The sequence below is a fragment of the Cervus canadensis genome, chromosome 5, assembly GCF_019320065.1.
Source record: "Cervus canadensis isolate Bull #8, Minnesota chromosome 5, ASM1932006v1, whole genome shotgun sequence".
Lineage (NCBI taxonomy): Eukaryota > Metazoa > Chordata > Mammalia > Artiodactyla > Cervidae > Cervus > Cervus canadensis.
Window position 1 is genome coordinate 87,962,090 of NC_057390.1, and position 13,246 is coordinate 87,975,335.

The following is a 13,246-nucleotide window of genomic DNA, read 5'->3' on the forward strand; positions in this document are numbered from 1 at the left end:
GCTGGGGGTCCCTCACAGTTTCCCCAGAGACAGCTGGGGTCAGGGAGAAAGAGAGAGGGATCTGTCTGCCCATTTCCAGTTCCAAAGCCTGTTAAAGCCCGACCCAGGGTAGGAGTCCACATGGCCCCTGGTGCCCCTCCTGCTCTGAGCTGGTGTTCAGCGCTTTGCACAGAGTTACAGGTTCTTTGGGTTAGACACTGACCTGCGAGGCCAAGCCCACTCGCTCTCCCCCAGGAGGCAGAGAAGCCATGTTCGGCTGGGCTCCCCCTCACCCCTGGGCTCTTGACGGCCTCAGGCTGCGCCTAGGAGGTGAAACTCCCCGGGCTGGGGGCTGCATCAGAGATGCCCATTCGTCCCTGTGCCGCACCCGGGACCACCCCCTCCCCACCCCTCTCCCCCGGCCCCGTTGCCTCACAGCTGTGTTTCATCGCAGGGCCCTTCACCTGTGAGCCCCAATGCCCTGGACCGCACGGCTGCCTGGCTCTTGACCATGAATGCGCAGTTGTTAGAAGACGAGGGCCTGGGCCCAGACCCCCCGCCCAGGGATAGACTAAGGCCTAAGGAGGAGCTCAGCCAAGCGGAAAAGGTAAAAACCGGACCCTGGCCACTCGGGCAGGGCGGCCGGCAGGACGCTGTCTCCCCTCGAGCCCTGAATTCAGGGCGCTGCTCGTTCCTGCACACGGCCAGTCCCCTCCCAACCCCTGGTCCCATGTCAGGACAGCAGTCAGGGGAGTTTGGAGGATTTAGCATCAGCCTGAGGTTTCCTCTATGGGCTGCACGTGAGGCTTGCCCAGGAACTGTGTTGAATCAGACTGCAGGAGGCACGTTCCCTCAGTGGGCAGTCACCAGACAGCCCAGCTGACCGGGCAGCCAAGCTTCTGAGCACCTGGGACTTGAGGGGAATCCAGGACTTGGGGCTCCGGGGTGCCCGAGATGTGCATGGAGACCTCATGTACCAAGAGGCAGAGGAGACAGCGGGGAGGGGACGCCGCCAGGACCCTCTGCTCTGGGGCAGTCCCTGCCCGCGGCCTGGCTCTGCATCCTCCTCTCCACGACGGTCTGGGAGAGAAAGCCAGGGGGTGGTAGTGTCAGATGGCCGTGGAGGTATTTTCTTCCTTCCAGGAGGAAAGTATCGGTCCTAAAACTTCCAAACCCCAGCCCTAGATTACATCTAGCATTTAGCGGGCAGTGGGGTGCTTCCATTCTCCAAAATTCTTCTAGTTTATGTGGCAACTGCCCTGGATCCCTGTCTCCTCCCGGAGGCCAAAGCTCAAACCGTCACAAGGCCCTGCAGAACAGCAGCCACTTGCCCACGCGCCGTGGGTGCCCACAGTCCTCTTGGCCCCGGGAAAGCCTGTCGCAGCCTCTCGGGTGAGGGCACACGAGTCAGGGTGTTTGCTTTCCCTCCCACCGGCCTGGGGCCGGGTCCATGTCCATGCTGCATTCCGCCGCCTCCACCATCCCCCTCCTCGGTCCACCGCATCCACCTGCTTCCACCATTATTACGTGAAGGGGACCAGGGCACATGGGGCACAGTGCTCCTAGCGTCGGAGTTTAGCTGGGGAGCAAGGAGGGCCCGCCTCACTCCAGGCTCTGCACCTTTCTGAGACTCCATTTCCAAGTGTGAGTTACAGGGATGGCTCGAAGGATTTCAGGGGTCAGGCTGCAGCTGGCGTGTTCTCTTCCCTTGTTCCTTGGCCCAGGGAGCTGCTGTTTCTCTTACTTTCTTTGCTGTTAATCCTGGCAGGTGGATCCTGGAGTTGCCTTGAACTCCTTGGACACCTGGTCCTGCCTGTGCCAGGGAGGGCCCTCCTGACACCACTCTGAGCAGAAGACCCGTGATGGGCCTTTACTCCCGGGGCTGGGCTCTCCTCTGGGGCCAGCTTTGTTTCAGGAGTTAGCTTTGCCACCTCCTGACCTTTGGGCCACCCTTTACTGATGAGGGAGTCACAAGGAGAGGAGGCCCTTCTTGCTTCCCCACTCCCTGGATTCTTGGGGCACCTGGCCCCCACCTCCAACCCTTTGATTCTGGTCTTGACCCCGCCTCCCCCTCTATTCAGCTCACACGGCCTGCTAGCTCACTGCTTCTCTTGCTAATTTACACATCCCTCCTCTTCCCCAAAGGCCCGGAGTGCCAGGCTGAGTCAGACCCAGAGAGCCCTGGACCACTTTGTCTTTAATCTCTCCCTGCACTTGCCATGCAACTCGCCATGACTTTAGGGTCAAATGGAGGCTGGGAGGCTAGTATCTCACCCAGTTAGTCACTCTGCTCCCCGTGTGATTGGTTCACTTCCCTTCTGGACCCCAGTTTCCCCTCCTGTAGAGCCCCCACCTCTCAAAGTGCTCTGATTTCCCTTGTTTACCTTTGTAAGGAGAGGTTTACCTTTGTTTATTAGGAGACACTTAAGACCCTTACTTGTGAGATCTGGGTTTGAGTCTTCATCCCGCTCCTAGGTGTCGGTCAGGCTTGGGGGTGGGAGAGCCCTGGACGGGGGCCAGGCTTGAATCTCACCCCGTACCCCCAGCTCTGGCTGGGGTCCCTGGGCGTCTCCCCACTGTGTGAGCTGGGCTGAGCCGGTGATGGCCCCTGGGGCATTCCGAGCCAGGCTGCCTCCCGCCGGGCTCATGAGCCTGTGCTTTCTGTCCTGGGCGCTGTGCCCGGGGCACGCCGCCCTCCCGCAGGACCTGGCCGTGCTGCAGGACAAGCTGCGAATCTCCACCAAGAAGCTGGAGGAGTACGAGACCCTGTTCAAGTGCCAGGAGGAGACCACCCAGAAGCTGGTGCTGGAGTACCAGGCTCGGCTGGAGGAGGGTGAGGAGCGGCTGCGGCGGCAGCAGGAGGACAAAGACATCCAGATGAAGGGCATCATCAGCAGGTGAGGGCGGCCGGCCGGTCCCTGCTCCGGGCCCAGCCCTGTGGCCCCACACGCGCAGAGGGGCAGACCTGTCTGCTGCCCTCCAGGAGGCCTCGGACCCCAGGGACGGGCCGCTCAGCTGCCTTGATGAGCTGCGTGCAGAGATCTGAGGCGGTGGGGATTGTGTGGCACCAGCCCGGAGGAGGGCAGAAGCCTGGAGTTCAGGGCACCCCCGTGGTACAGTGGGGGTTGCCGGTGGAGTGTAAAGGTGGCCTGGCAGAAGCAAGGTCAGCCGAGGCAGCGTGCAGAGGGCCTGGGGCCCCCGTGGGGAGTCACGTTTTCTTGGTGAACACTCAGAGGAGAGTTTAGAAGCTGGATGGGGCGGGCGGGGTATCAAGAAAGACAATGAGGACCCATCCAGTCCAGGGCAGGGGAAGTAGGAGTGCATGTCAGTTACATGCAGCTGGTGAGGGTGGGAGTGAGAGGAGGGAAGGGGACAAAAGAACCCTGATTTTTACCAAGAGCATCCAGGTGCGCCATGGCGCCCGTTACCGAGATGAGGACCTTTGGAAGAAGAGCGGTTTGGGTAGGGAGGGGGAGAAGTGAGGCCAGTGTTGGGTATGTTGAGTTTTAAGGTGCCTGTGGGTTATGCAGGAAGACTTCCAGGTGGACCAGTGACTTCAATGCTGACTCATCTTTATTGATGGCTCATCTTCATTTCTTTGTTGATTCGCCTCTCTTTCCCCCTCTGCCCCGTCTGTAAGCAGGGAGTGTCATCGAGGTGTAGCATCCTTCTTTATGGCAGTAATCCCGAGTGTGAGGAGACAGTGTACATTTGCACGTTTGTTCCCACAGTTCAGGAATCTGTCCTCAGCATAGACTTAGCAGTGTGCAGCAGGTAGGATGTTCCCCAACCTGGCCTCACGCTTTGTCCACTATAAAAAAAATCCTTCCTTAATTCCTCCTGTTTACACTACCCGTTTCTCTGCTCCTGATGATTGTTTACCTGATTTACCTGTGGGTTTCCTCTTTGTAAAGTGATTAGCATGAGCTCACCCCGGCCTATAACCAGGGTGACAAGGAACCCACTGTTCACTTAACTGTCAGCTCTGCTCTTGGCTCACCTCATGTGTGTGATTCCAAAAAAGAAAACACTTTTCAACCTAACCACTTCCTTCTCACCCTGTTCTCTGAGGGATGCATCTTTTCCTGAATTCAGTGGCTGGCTTAACATTTATTCTACTACCCAGTCCTGGTGTATTTCCTCCCTACTATGCATGTCGATAAGGCCAATTTGGTTGATCATGTTATTCAGGTCTTCTGTATCTTTAGTGTTTTTCTGTGTATTTATTTACTGTTCTGCCAGTTATTTAGTAAAGGATAGTGAAGTTTCTAATCATAATTACGAATATATTCCTTCTTTCATTTCTGTTGGTTTTTACTATATAGTCACTGAAACTTTATTTTTAGGTGCATACAGATTTGGGCTTATTAAGTGCTGTTGATGAACTGACCCTTTTTCGTTATAAAATCACCTCATAATATTCCTCATAATATCCTTATAATTATCCCTCATAGCATTCCTTTCTGTGAAGTCCACTTTGATATTAATACAACTATCCTTAACTTTTTTTTCATTGACATTAGCCCGTTATATCCTTTGTCATCCTTGTACTTTCAGCAAAGCTATGTCCCTCACTCAACTACATAAAATGAGTTTCTATCACTTGGACACCTTGTTGTTCCTGCTTTTTATCTAATCTGATAGTTTCTGCCTTTGAGTTGGAATGTTCAGACTGTTTACATTTAATGTAACTGTCAATATAGTTATGTTTAAACCTGTCACCTTGCTACTTGTTTTCTCTTTGTACCGTCTGTTCCTATTCCTGCCCTCTTCTAGGTTGAGTTCCTTTTATGATCCCATCTTGCCTTCTGTATTGGCATATTAGCTATACCTTGTTGCATGAGGGGCAGAGGTTGGAGACTTTTTGTAAAGAGGTGGATGGTAGGTATTTAGGCTTTGCAGGCCACAGGATGTCTGTCACAGCTGTGTACCTCTGCTGTTTTAGAGGAATGTGCATGGTGTGGCTGTTTACCAAAACTAGCAGTGGACAAGATTTTGCCTTTACATGACTTTGCCTTTAAGAGCAGGGACCTGGTAGTATTTTTGTTCCTCTATATTTAATGTATTGATATCACTTTTCCTCTGGCTGATTTAAAGATTTTTTTTTTTTATCGTTCATTGCCAACAATTTGATTATGAAGTGCCTTGACATGTTTTCTTCATGTTTCTTGAGTTTGTTAAGCTCTTGGATCTGTGGGCATAGAGTTCTGCCTCCCCAGGCTATTTTCTGGAATTCTCATTGCACGTATATTAGTCTTCTTTATATTGTCCCACGTCCTACTGGTGCTGTTTTATTTTTAAGATTTTTCTCCTGTGTTTTATCTGAGATTGTTAGAGTGTGTCTTCAAGTTCATTCGTTGCTCAGGTTGTTCAGTGTCTAATCTGTTACTCCTCTCCAGTATTTTTTTCATTTCAGATGTATTTTCTGCCTCTAAACTTTCAGTTTGGTTTAAATCCCATCCATTTCTCTTTTCATCCTGCCCATGCTTTTCCTCTGTTTTCTTGAACACGTAGAATATATTTACAACAGTTGTTTAAATGCCCTTGTCTACTAATCCTGTCGCCTGACATTTCCAGGTCTGTCTTGATTGATGTTCTTTCTGGTTAAGGGTTATGTTTTCCTACTTCTCTGCATGCTTGGTGATTTTTGGTTAGATGCCAGACATTGTGATTTTTTTTTTTATGTAGCTGCTGGATGTCTTGTGTTCCTTGAAGTACCTGGGGGCTTTCTTCTGGGACACAATGAAGTTGAAAGAGTCTGTTTGATTCTTTCGAGGTTTTTTATGTAAGCTCTGTTGGGGTGGGTCTTGGTTAGTCTTTAATCCAGAGCTGATCTGGCTCTGCTGTTGAGGCAGTTTCCTTCTGGGGATTCTACTGATGCCTCCTGTGTTTACTAACACAGGAGTGTTTTTACTGCCTGGAAGGATCGTAAACTATTTTAGGGGTAGTTTTGTGTATTCCTTTCCAGTGGCTCTGGCCTGTTTTCTCACAAGCACGCAGACCAGTTCTCAGCCAAAGCCCCAAGGGGACCCTTCAGGAGATAGGTAGAGTCTTCTCTGCATTTTCTCCTCTCCACTCCCACCCCCACCCTCCCATCCTCCCCCACCCCAACCCCCCACCCTCCCAGGTATCCTGACTCTCTCTGATCACGTCCATCCTTTGTTTGCCTGGACACTCTCAGCAGTGGGCAGGGCTCCCCTCACGTGTTCCCATCTCTTGGGAGTCACGTGCTATACTGCGCTGCCTGTTTTTCAGTGTCTGGAAACCTTTGTTTCATTTATTTTGTTTAGTTTTCTAGTTTGGTGTTTCTGTGGCAGGAGGTTAAATCCAGTGCCTCTTATTCCACCATAGCTGGGAACAGAAATTTCTCCCACTTCCTCCATTGCTTCCACCTCCTCATCTTCATCCACGCTTTGCTCAGTGTCTTACGTTCCTGTGACAAAGGAACCCCCACCCCCGACCTTGGCAGGATCCCACACTGCTTCCTCCTCAACCCCGATCCCATTGGCTTTTCATGACAGTCCTGTGTGGTACCTGCCCCTGCACTGTTTACCTTTGTGCGTCTGCTATGAGATGGACTGAGTGCTTGTCTGGGGGTTAGATGCTGTGCTGTGCCGAAGAAGTCCCGAGGGCAGAGACAGAAGTAAAGCTGGGTGCTCAGTCGTGTCTGACTGTCCTGCAGCCTCATGGACCGTAGCTCACCAGGTCCCTTTGTCCATGGGATTTTTCCTGGCAAGAATATGGAGTGGGTTGCCATGTCCTCCTCCAGGGGATCTTCCCAACCCAGGGATCCAACCCACACCTCCTGCATTGCTACTGCTGCTGCTAAGTCACTTCAGTCATGTCCGACCCTGTGCAACCCCATAGACGGCAGCCCACCAGGCTCCCCCGTCCCTGGGATTCTCAAGGCAAGAACACTGGAGTGGGTTGCCATTTCCTTCTCCAGTGTGTGAAAGTGAAGTCGCTTAGTCATGTCCGACTGGTAGCAACCCCATGGACTGCAGTCTACCAGGCTCCTCCGTCCATGGGATTTTCCAGGCGAGAGTACTGGAGTGGGGTGCCATTGCCTTCTCCATCCTGCATTGCAGGCAGATTCTTTACCCCTGAGCCAGCGGGGAAGCCCAAATAAAACAGTAAGGGAACTCATCTGAGAAGAGCGTAGAGCAAGAAGAATGGTGGGCTGAGGCAGAGCCCTGGGGAGCCTGAGGTCCTCGGGGCAGACAGGACAAGGCGTCTCCAGAGCAGTGGCCAGGGAGCTAGGATGCAGACCCAGAGAGTGTAGTCAGAAGCTGGGCGTGATCAGCAGTGACTGACAGGTGTGTGAGAGACAGGCAGGATGAGACTAGGAAGGGTCTCAGGGCAGGAGCAGCTGGCAGCAGGCCCACGCTGGCCCTCGTTCTGAACTTTCGGACATCGTGATCCTCACGTCATCCCAGCTCGTTACCCAACCAACAGCCCTTGCCTGTCCTGCGGTGTCCCGTCTAGCGTGTGCATCTACACCCCACCCTCCAAGACGGTTAGCTGCTTCCCGTTCTCTGTTCCCGCGGCTCCCCAGTTTCCCATGCAGAGGGTAGCTACTGTCTCCCTGCCTGTGTCCCTGCGCCTTGTGGCTTCATCCTGCCACCTCGCGTACCTTGTGCAGCCTCCATGAATACAGCGTGGGTGGAGAAGGTTCTCGAGCCCTTCAGGGCCTCTGTTCCCCACTCAAACCACAGGTCTTATGATATGACACCACCTGCCTGGCCCTGGGGTGCATGAGGATCTAACACCCACCCCCGCCCCCTCGGCTCCTGGAAGAACATCAGAAGGGGGCCGCGCCCAGGGCTTCTGGGGATTTGGGGACAGAATCTGGGGTGGGTGAAACTCAAGGAAGGAGCAGGCTCAGCCATGTCGGGTGGTGGAGGCCAGCTGGAGGGCCTCCATCCCAGGCAAGTGTGGGAGGTGAGTCTGTGGCCCAAGGTGGGGCTCTCCTAGTGTGTCCCCCTCTGTGAGGGAGTGATGACTTGTTCCCACGAGGCCCCACTCACCCCCCCCCCCACTTGCACCCTCAAATGCCGGCCTGACTGTCCTTGTCTCCGGTAACAGGTTGATGTCAGTGGAGGAGGAACTGAAGAAGGACCACGCGGAGATGCAAGCAGCTGTAGACTCCAAACAGAAGATCATTGATGCTCAGGTGTGGGGCTCTGGCCTTTCGGACAGGCACAGGTGTTAAAGGACCTGGGATTAGGAGGGGGTGACTTTGGCTTCTTCACCTCCTCAGTCGTGCCCCACTGCAAAAGCAGAGGAGGATAGGAGATCAGGATCTCTGCCCCAAGAAGTCAAGTCGAGGGTCTCAGTGGACCACAAGCTCACTAGGACAGGCTTTGAAAAGGGCGGGGCTGCTCCTCCCCTTCTTGGGCAGCTTAGTTAGGGATTACCTTTCACCGGGTGTTCTGACCAGAGTAGAAGCTATTTGGGAGGGGAATGGGGAAGGCTGGGATGACAGCAGGCTGGGGAGACGGAGCAAGGGAGCTCTTGTTCAGACCCTTGGCTTCCCAACTGTGTTGAGGGGGGAAGACAGTTGAGAGGCTGACTTCCAGTCTCCTTCACCCAGGTCTTGCTCAGTCAGAAAACTGCACAGGCTGGTGGGAGCTGTGACCTCTGCATTGTACATGCACACGCACATGAGTGAGGGGGCCTGCCCTTGGGGCTTCAGGGAGCTGGTACATGACACCACTGGGGCCGCTCATCTGGGTGAAAAGCTGGTAATGAGGTAGAGGCACGAGGAAGCCGGGCCAGCGAGGTCCTCTTCCATGAGGGCGAGCTGCCTCCTCCCGGCTTCAGGAAGTCTGCATCCGCGGTGCTTGTCCTCCGGGCCGCCTCCCCCACCCCTCCCCCTGCTCTTCTTCCCTGTAGGCAGCCACAGCTCCGGGGAGACCCCCTTCCCAGCACGGACCCCCCGCCCCACCTTGGGCCCAGCAGCCCTCAACCCCAGCTGACACCCTCTTTGTTCCACAGGAGAAGCGCATCGCCTCCCTGGACGCGGCCAACGCGCGCCTCATGAGCGCCCTGACGCAGCTCAAAGAGAGGTACAGCATGCAAGCCCGTAACGGCCTCTCCCCCACCAACCCCACCAAATTGCAGATTACCGAGAACGGCGAGTTCCGAAACAGCAGCAATTGTTAACCTGCCCGAGGAGGGGAGGACTCTGGTGGCCCAGGGCGGGGTCTCGGCCTGGGGAGGAGCAGCGCCGGGGGGCCAGAGGCCGAGGCTCGCCTCCCTGCCTCCACCCGCGGCCCAGGAGGCGGCCGCAGAGGGAGCCGCGAGAGACTGACGCAGCGGAGCGGGGGACGCCGGCCCGCTCCCCCGAGAAGCGCGTTGGGTGCAGGCTGGGGAGGGTGCAGCCTGGCGGGGGCAGGGGCCGGCCGCAGCGTCTCTGTTTTGGGTGTTGAACTTGGTGCGCGTCCCCTTTCCTCCTTGACCTGGCCGAGTGCATGTACCCACCCCCCCACACACACCTCCTCCGCACAGGGGGAGCCGCCCGAAGAGTTGGAGGGTCAGAGAGCCAGGGGCCTCCTGCCGTGGCTTCCCCTCGCCTCCCAGGGACCCAGGACTCCCGGGCAGCCAGGAGCTGCCCTGTGGGACCTATTGCTCGGTTCCAGAAGCCGACAGGGTGGTCAGCAGGCAGGCAGAGGGTGGGGAGGACGGAGCTGCCAGAGCGCTGTGTCCCCCCATCTGTCTCCACCCTGAGCACCTGCCACTGCATGCTCGGGGCCCCTTCCTGGCTGTGAGGAGCCGAGGCGTCACCCCCACACCTGTCCCCAGCCCCTCTGCCCGCCCCCTCCCGCCCTAACTCTGTCAAATAGACAGTCTGTAGACCCAGTGAGGATCTCAGCTCTTCCTTCTGGGCCCTTGTACCCGTGGGAAGATCAGGGCCTCCCTCACTTGCCACGGGGTGCCCAGGCTGATGCACTGGGGGCCCCCCCCCCCGAAGCCAAAGATGTGGGCAGAGCTGGCCCAGGTAGCACCGTAGCAGTGGCCGCCTGTCTCCCAGAGCCCGCGTGCCCGCACGGTGGCCCCGCAGGGAGTGGCCAGCAGGTGCACCCCACCTCACCCCCCCGCCCTCCCGAGAGACAGGCTGAGCTTTCCTGGTGGATGGTTAGAAAAAGAATTCTAGTGCCCACAGGCCCTGAGAAGGTGGATAACTGTGATTTTTTTTCCTTTCACAGTATGCATTAGAAACAAAAGCTCGCTTGCTGGAACACAGGGGCCTTTTAAATTGAGCGTGCGCACTGCATGGGAAATAGCGGCCCTGGAGGATGTTAGACTTGCTCCCTCTCCAAGACCGCGGCAGCCTGCACCCTCCCCCGTGCGTGCGGCCGGCCTCTGCCTCACCCTCCCGGGCCCGCCGAGGACCCAGGCGCTGCAGACAGGGGAGGGGCCCACCCACGGCTGGGGCCGCTGTCCCTCAGCCCCAGGCTGTTCTGTAGCTTGTGGACCCTCCCCGCTGCCCCCTGCTCCCGCCCTTGTGGGACATAGATGGGCAGGAACTTGGGTCTCTCTCGTCCCTGTTCCCACCCCTGACCCTGGGGAATCTCGGGGCCAGAGCTGGGGCGTCCATCCCGCAGCCAGGAGCCACCCCGACTACCCTCAGCCGTGGGAAAGCTGGGGAGACACCCCTTCCTGCCTCTGGGGCGGGAGCTGCTCCACTGGGACCCAGAGTTCCCCCAGGAAGGGGAGCAACAGGGGGCCACAGCTCAGACCACACTGCACCCCGTCCTGGGGTGGAACCTGCAGTTCAGTTAGCCCAGAGACCTGCTGGTGGGGAGCGGGCAGGACCCCCCGAAAGGTCACAGACCTCAGGAAGGCAGGCCGTGGCGGGGTGGAGGCCCTGCCCCACTCCTCTGGCCGCATAGGCAGGGCCTGGCCCCAGGGACGTCCGCCTCTGGTTCTGACGCACCCCTCTCCTGCCCGCACCCCTCTTCTGCCCGGCGAATCCTCCCCACCCCTCTCCCGCCGATGCCTCGTTGAGCGACCTCGGACTGAACTGAGCGCCTCTTAGCAATACAGGGGGAGGGTCCCAGGGCCTGCACAGCCGGGCTCCGGAGGCCGGTGCTGGCGGCCCTTGGCATGGGTTGCGAGCTCTCGGGCCGAGAGCCTTATCTACTTAGTGCAAAAACTGTAAAAGTGTACAGACTCTCCACAGATTTTTATCTGAACTGCAAGTCTGACGATTTTTGTAAATGTTCTTGGTGTTTGACTGTAATGTAACTATTTCACCCAATGGTTGTACATAGTCCTTCAGTCCTGGTGCTGCCGAGGGCTGCCCGGGCCCGCTGCTCTCCGACGGTTTTTTTATTTTATTTTTAATCTAGAGGACAGTATTGGGCAGGAGGCACAGGTCGGGGGTCTGGGGGTTGGGGTTTTGCAGCGTGCTGTCTGGGTGGCCGGGGAACGCGCACCCCCTCCTGGGTCACCCTGAACCTGCGTCCCCGAGGGAGGGGTGGGAGGGCGGGGGTCCTGAGCCCAGCCGCCCTGCCGCCAGAGAAGGCTCTCCCCCGGCCCTCTCCTGCCAACAGAGAGGCCTGACTCTTTCCGCCTAACTTTGATGTTTAGGGTGAAGGAAACTGCCAAACTTCCTATAAGTGAAGACTTTGCAACTGCCCAGAGTGGGGGTGGGGAACCCAGGGCAGAGCTCCAGGCGTCCCCCCACCCTGCAGAGCATCTGCCCCAGCGAACACCTCCCACCCCCTCCCACCCCATCCGTCTGCGTGAGGCAGACCCCAGGGAAACAGCCCCTCTTTTTCTACACACTCCCCCAGTCCCCCAGCCCCACTACTCCACCTCCCGCCCCGCCTTTTGTAAGTATGTGAAAAGGAAAAAAATGCAAATGTTGGAGTCTTGGCCAGAGCGCCTCCCTCCAGCTGTGACTCTAACTATGTAATAATGTACAGAGAAGGTTGTTGGTGTTCTAAGACTGTGTGGCTGTGCAATTTCTGTACATTTGCAATTAGAAATATTAAAGATTTATTTAGCTATTTTAAGCCTGCCTCGCCTCTCCATGCAGCTGTGTCTCCAGCTTCTCCAGGGGTGACCCCGGAGTCATGGGGTGACTCCCAGGTTGTGGGGTGACTCCCAAGTCATAGACTGACAGTTCTGTACCAGGGGACCCCAGCACTTGGTTCACCCCAGTGGCAGTTGAGGGCAGGGAAGGAGGACTGGGGTCTCTTCCTCCCTCTAGTCCCCCAGAGCCTGACCCCCTGGACTCCCCTGTAGTGGACACCAGCTCCTGCCAAACTCTGCTGCCCCAGCCCCTGAAATCTGGCTCCAGGAGGGAAGGAGGTTGGTCCAGGGTCACCAGCAGCTTGTGACTGAACTAGACATAAAAAAGCCTCTGATACCTGCAATGCCCCAGTGCGTGACCTCCTTCCTGCCCGCAAGGCTGAACCAGGGCCTTTGCTGGGAGCTAGCCAGTGCCCAAGCCCCTCGGCTGCACCTGCACAGGGTGAGGACTGCAGGAGAAAGAAACACTCCCCTTTCAGACCGGGCTCCCTGGGCTCCCATCTGCCCTCTCAGCGAGGCCTTCCTGCCCTGTTCTCCACCGTGGTACCTCTTTGCAGACCTCTCAGACAGATGCTGTCACTGCTCTGAGAGCCATCCTCCTACCCCACGGGGTGGGGGGGTGCCACAGTGACCCTCTGCCCTGGCTCACCGCCAGCTGGGCACCCCTGCCCGCGCTGTTCCATCCCTGCAGGGGCGATGGGAGAGGCAGCCCCGGCCACCCCCTTGCTTTCATCCCTCCTCGCTCTTCAGCACCTGCTGCTGCTGCTCACAGCATTTAGAACACCAGCTCTCCACCTGCTCGTCACCTGCTCCAGGCAGCTTTTCTTCCCTCAGACAGCGTTTTTTAAAGTGTACTGTCTGCAGGGACCTGCCGTCTCCACCTCCTGCCCTTTCCCCAGCCCTCTGTCACCTGTTTTATCTGTCACACCTCTGCCACCTCGTTGCCAAACCATGGACTGCCTCAGCGTTTCTGCAGTGCTGACCCTGGTCCCTCTGCTGGGGCGATGCTCTGTAAATACAAAACTCAAGGAAATAGCACCAGATGCAACAGAAAAATTTTTCATGTTGACAGAGGCACTTACAATGAAGCTACAAACTTCCACATGTGGATTAAGGAACATCGGATAGAAAGCAAAAACTGCCAGAAATGCAAGAGGAAAAATAATCGGCAAAAACACAATTGCATTTGAGACTAACACAGCACCAGTATTAGTTTATGACAGAT

General features: G+C 56.5%; 1 protein-coding gene across 11 annotated transcripts in view; it reads left to right on the top strand.

The window, feature by feature from the left end:
* LOC122442108 (DAB2 interacting protein) overlaps nt 1–12,002 on the top strand; it is a 212,940-nt gene extending 200,938 nt beyond the window's left edge. For 10 of the 11 annotated variants that reach the window (XM_043469445.1, XM_043469443.1, XM_043469448.1 and 7 more), the window contains 4 exons: nt 434–586; nt 2,683–2,876; nt 8,065–8,152; nt 8,977–12,002. In XM_043469445.1, the coding sequence (XP_043325380.1) occupies nt 434–586; nt 2,683–2,876; nt 8,065–8,152; nt 8,977–9,144 (603 nt within the window). In that variant the 3' untranslated portion in view covers nt 9,145–12,002. The remainder of the gene's footprint in view (nt 1–433; nt 587–2,682; nt 2,877–8,064; nt 8,153–8,976) is intronic. The other variant, XM_043469446.1, reaches the window with a different exon arrangement.
* The last annotated feature ends 1,244 nt before the right edge of the window (nt 12,003–13,246 follow it).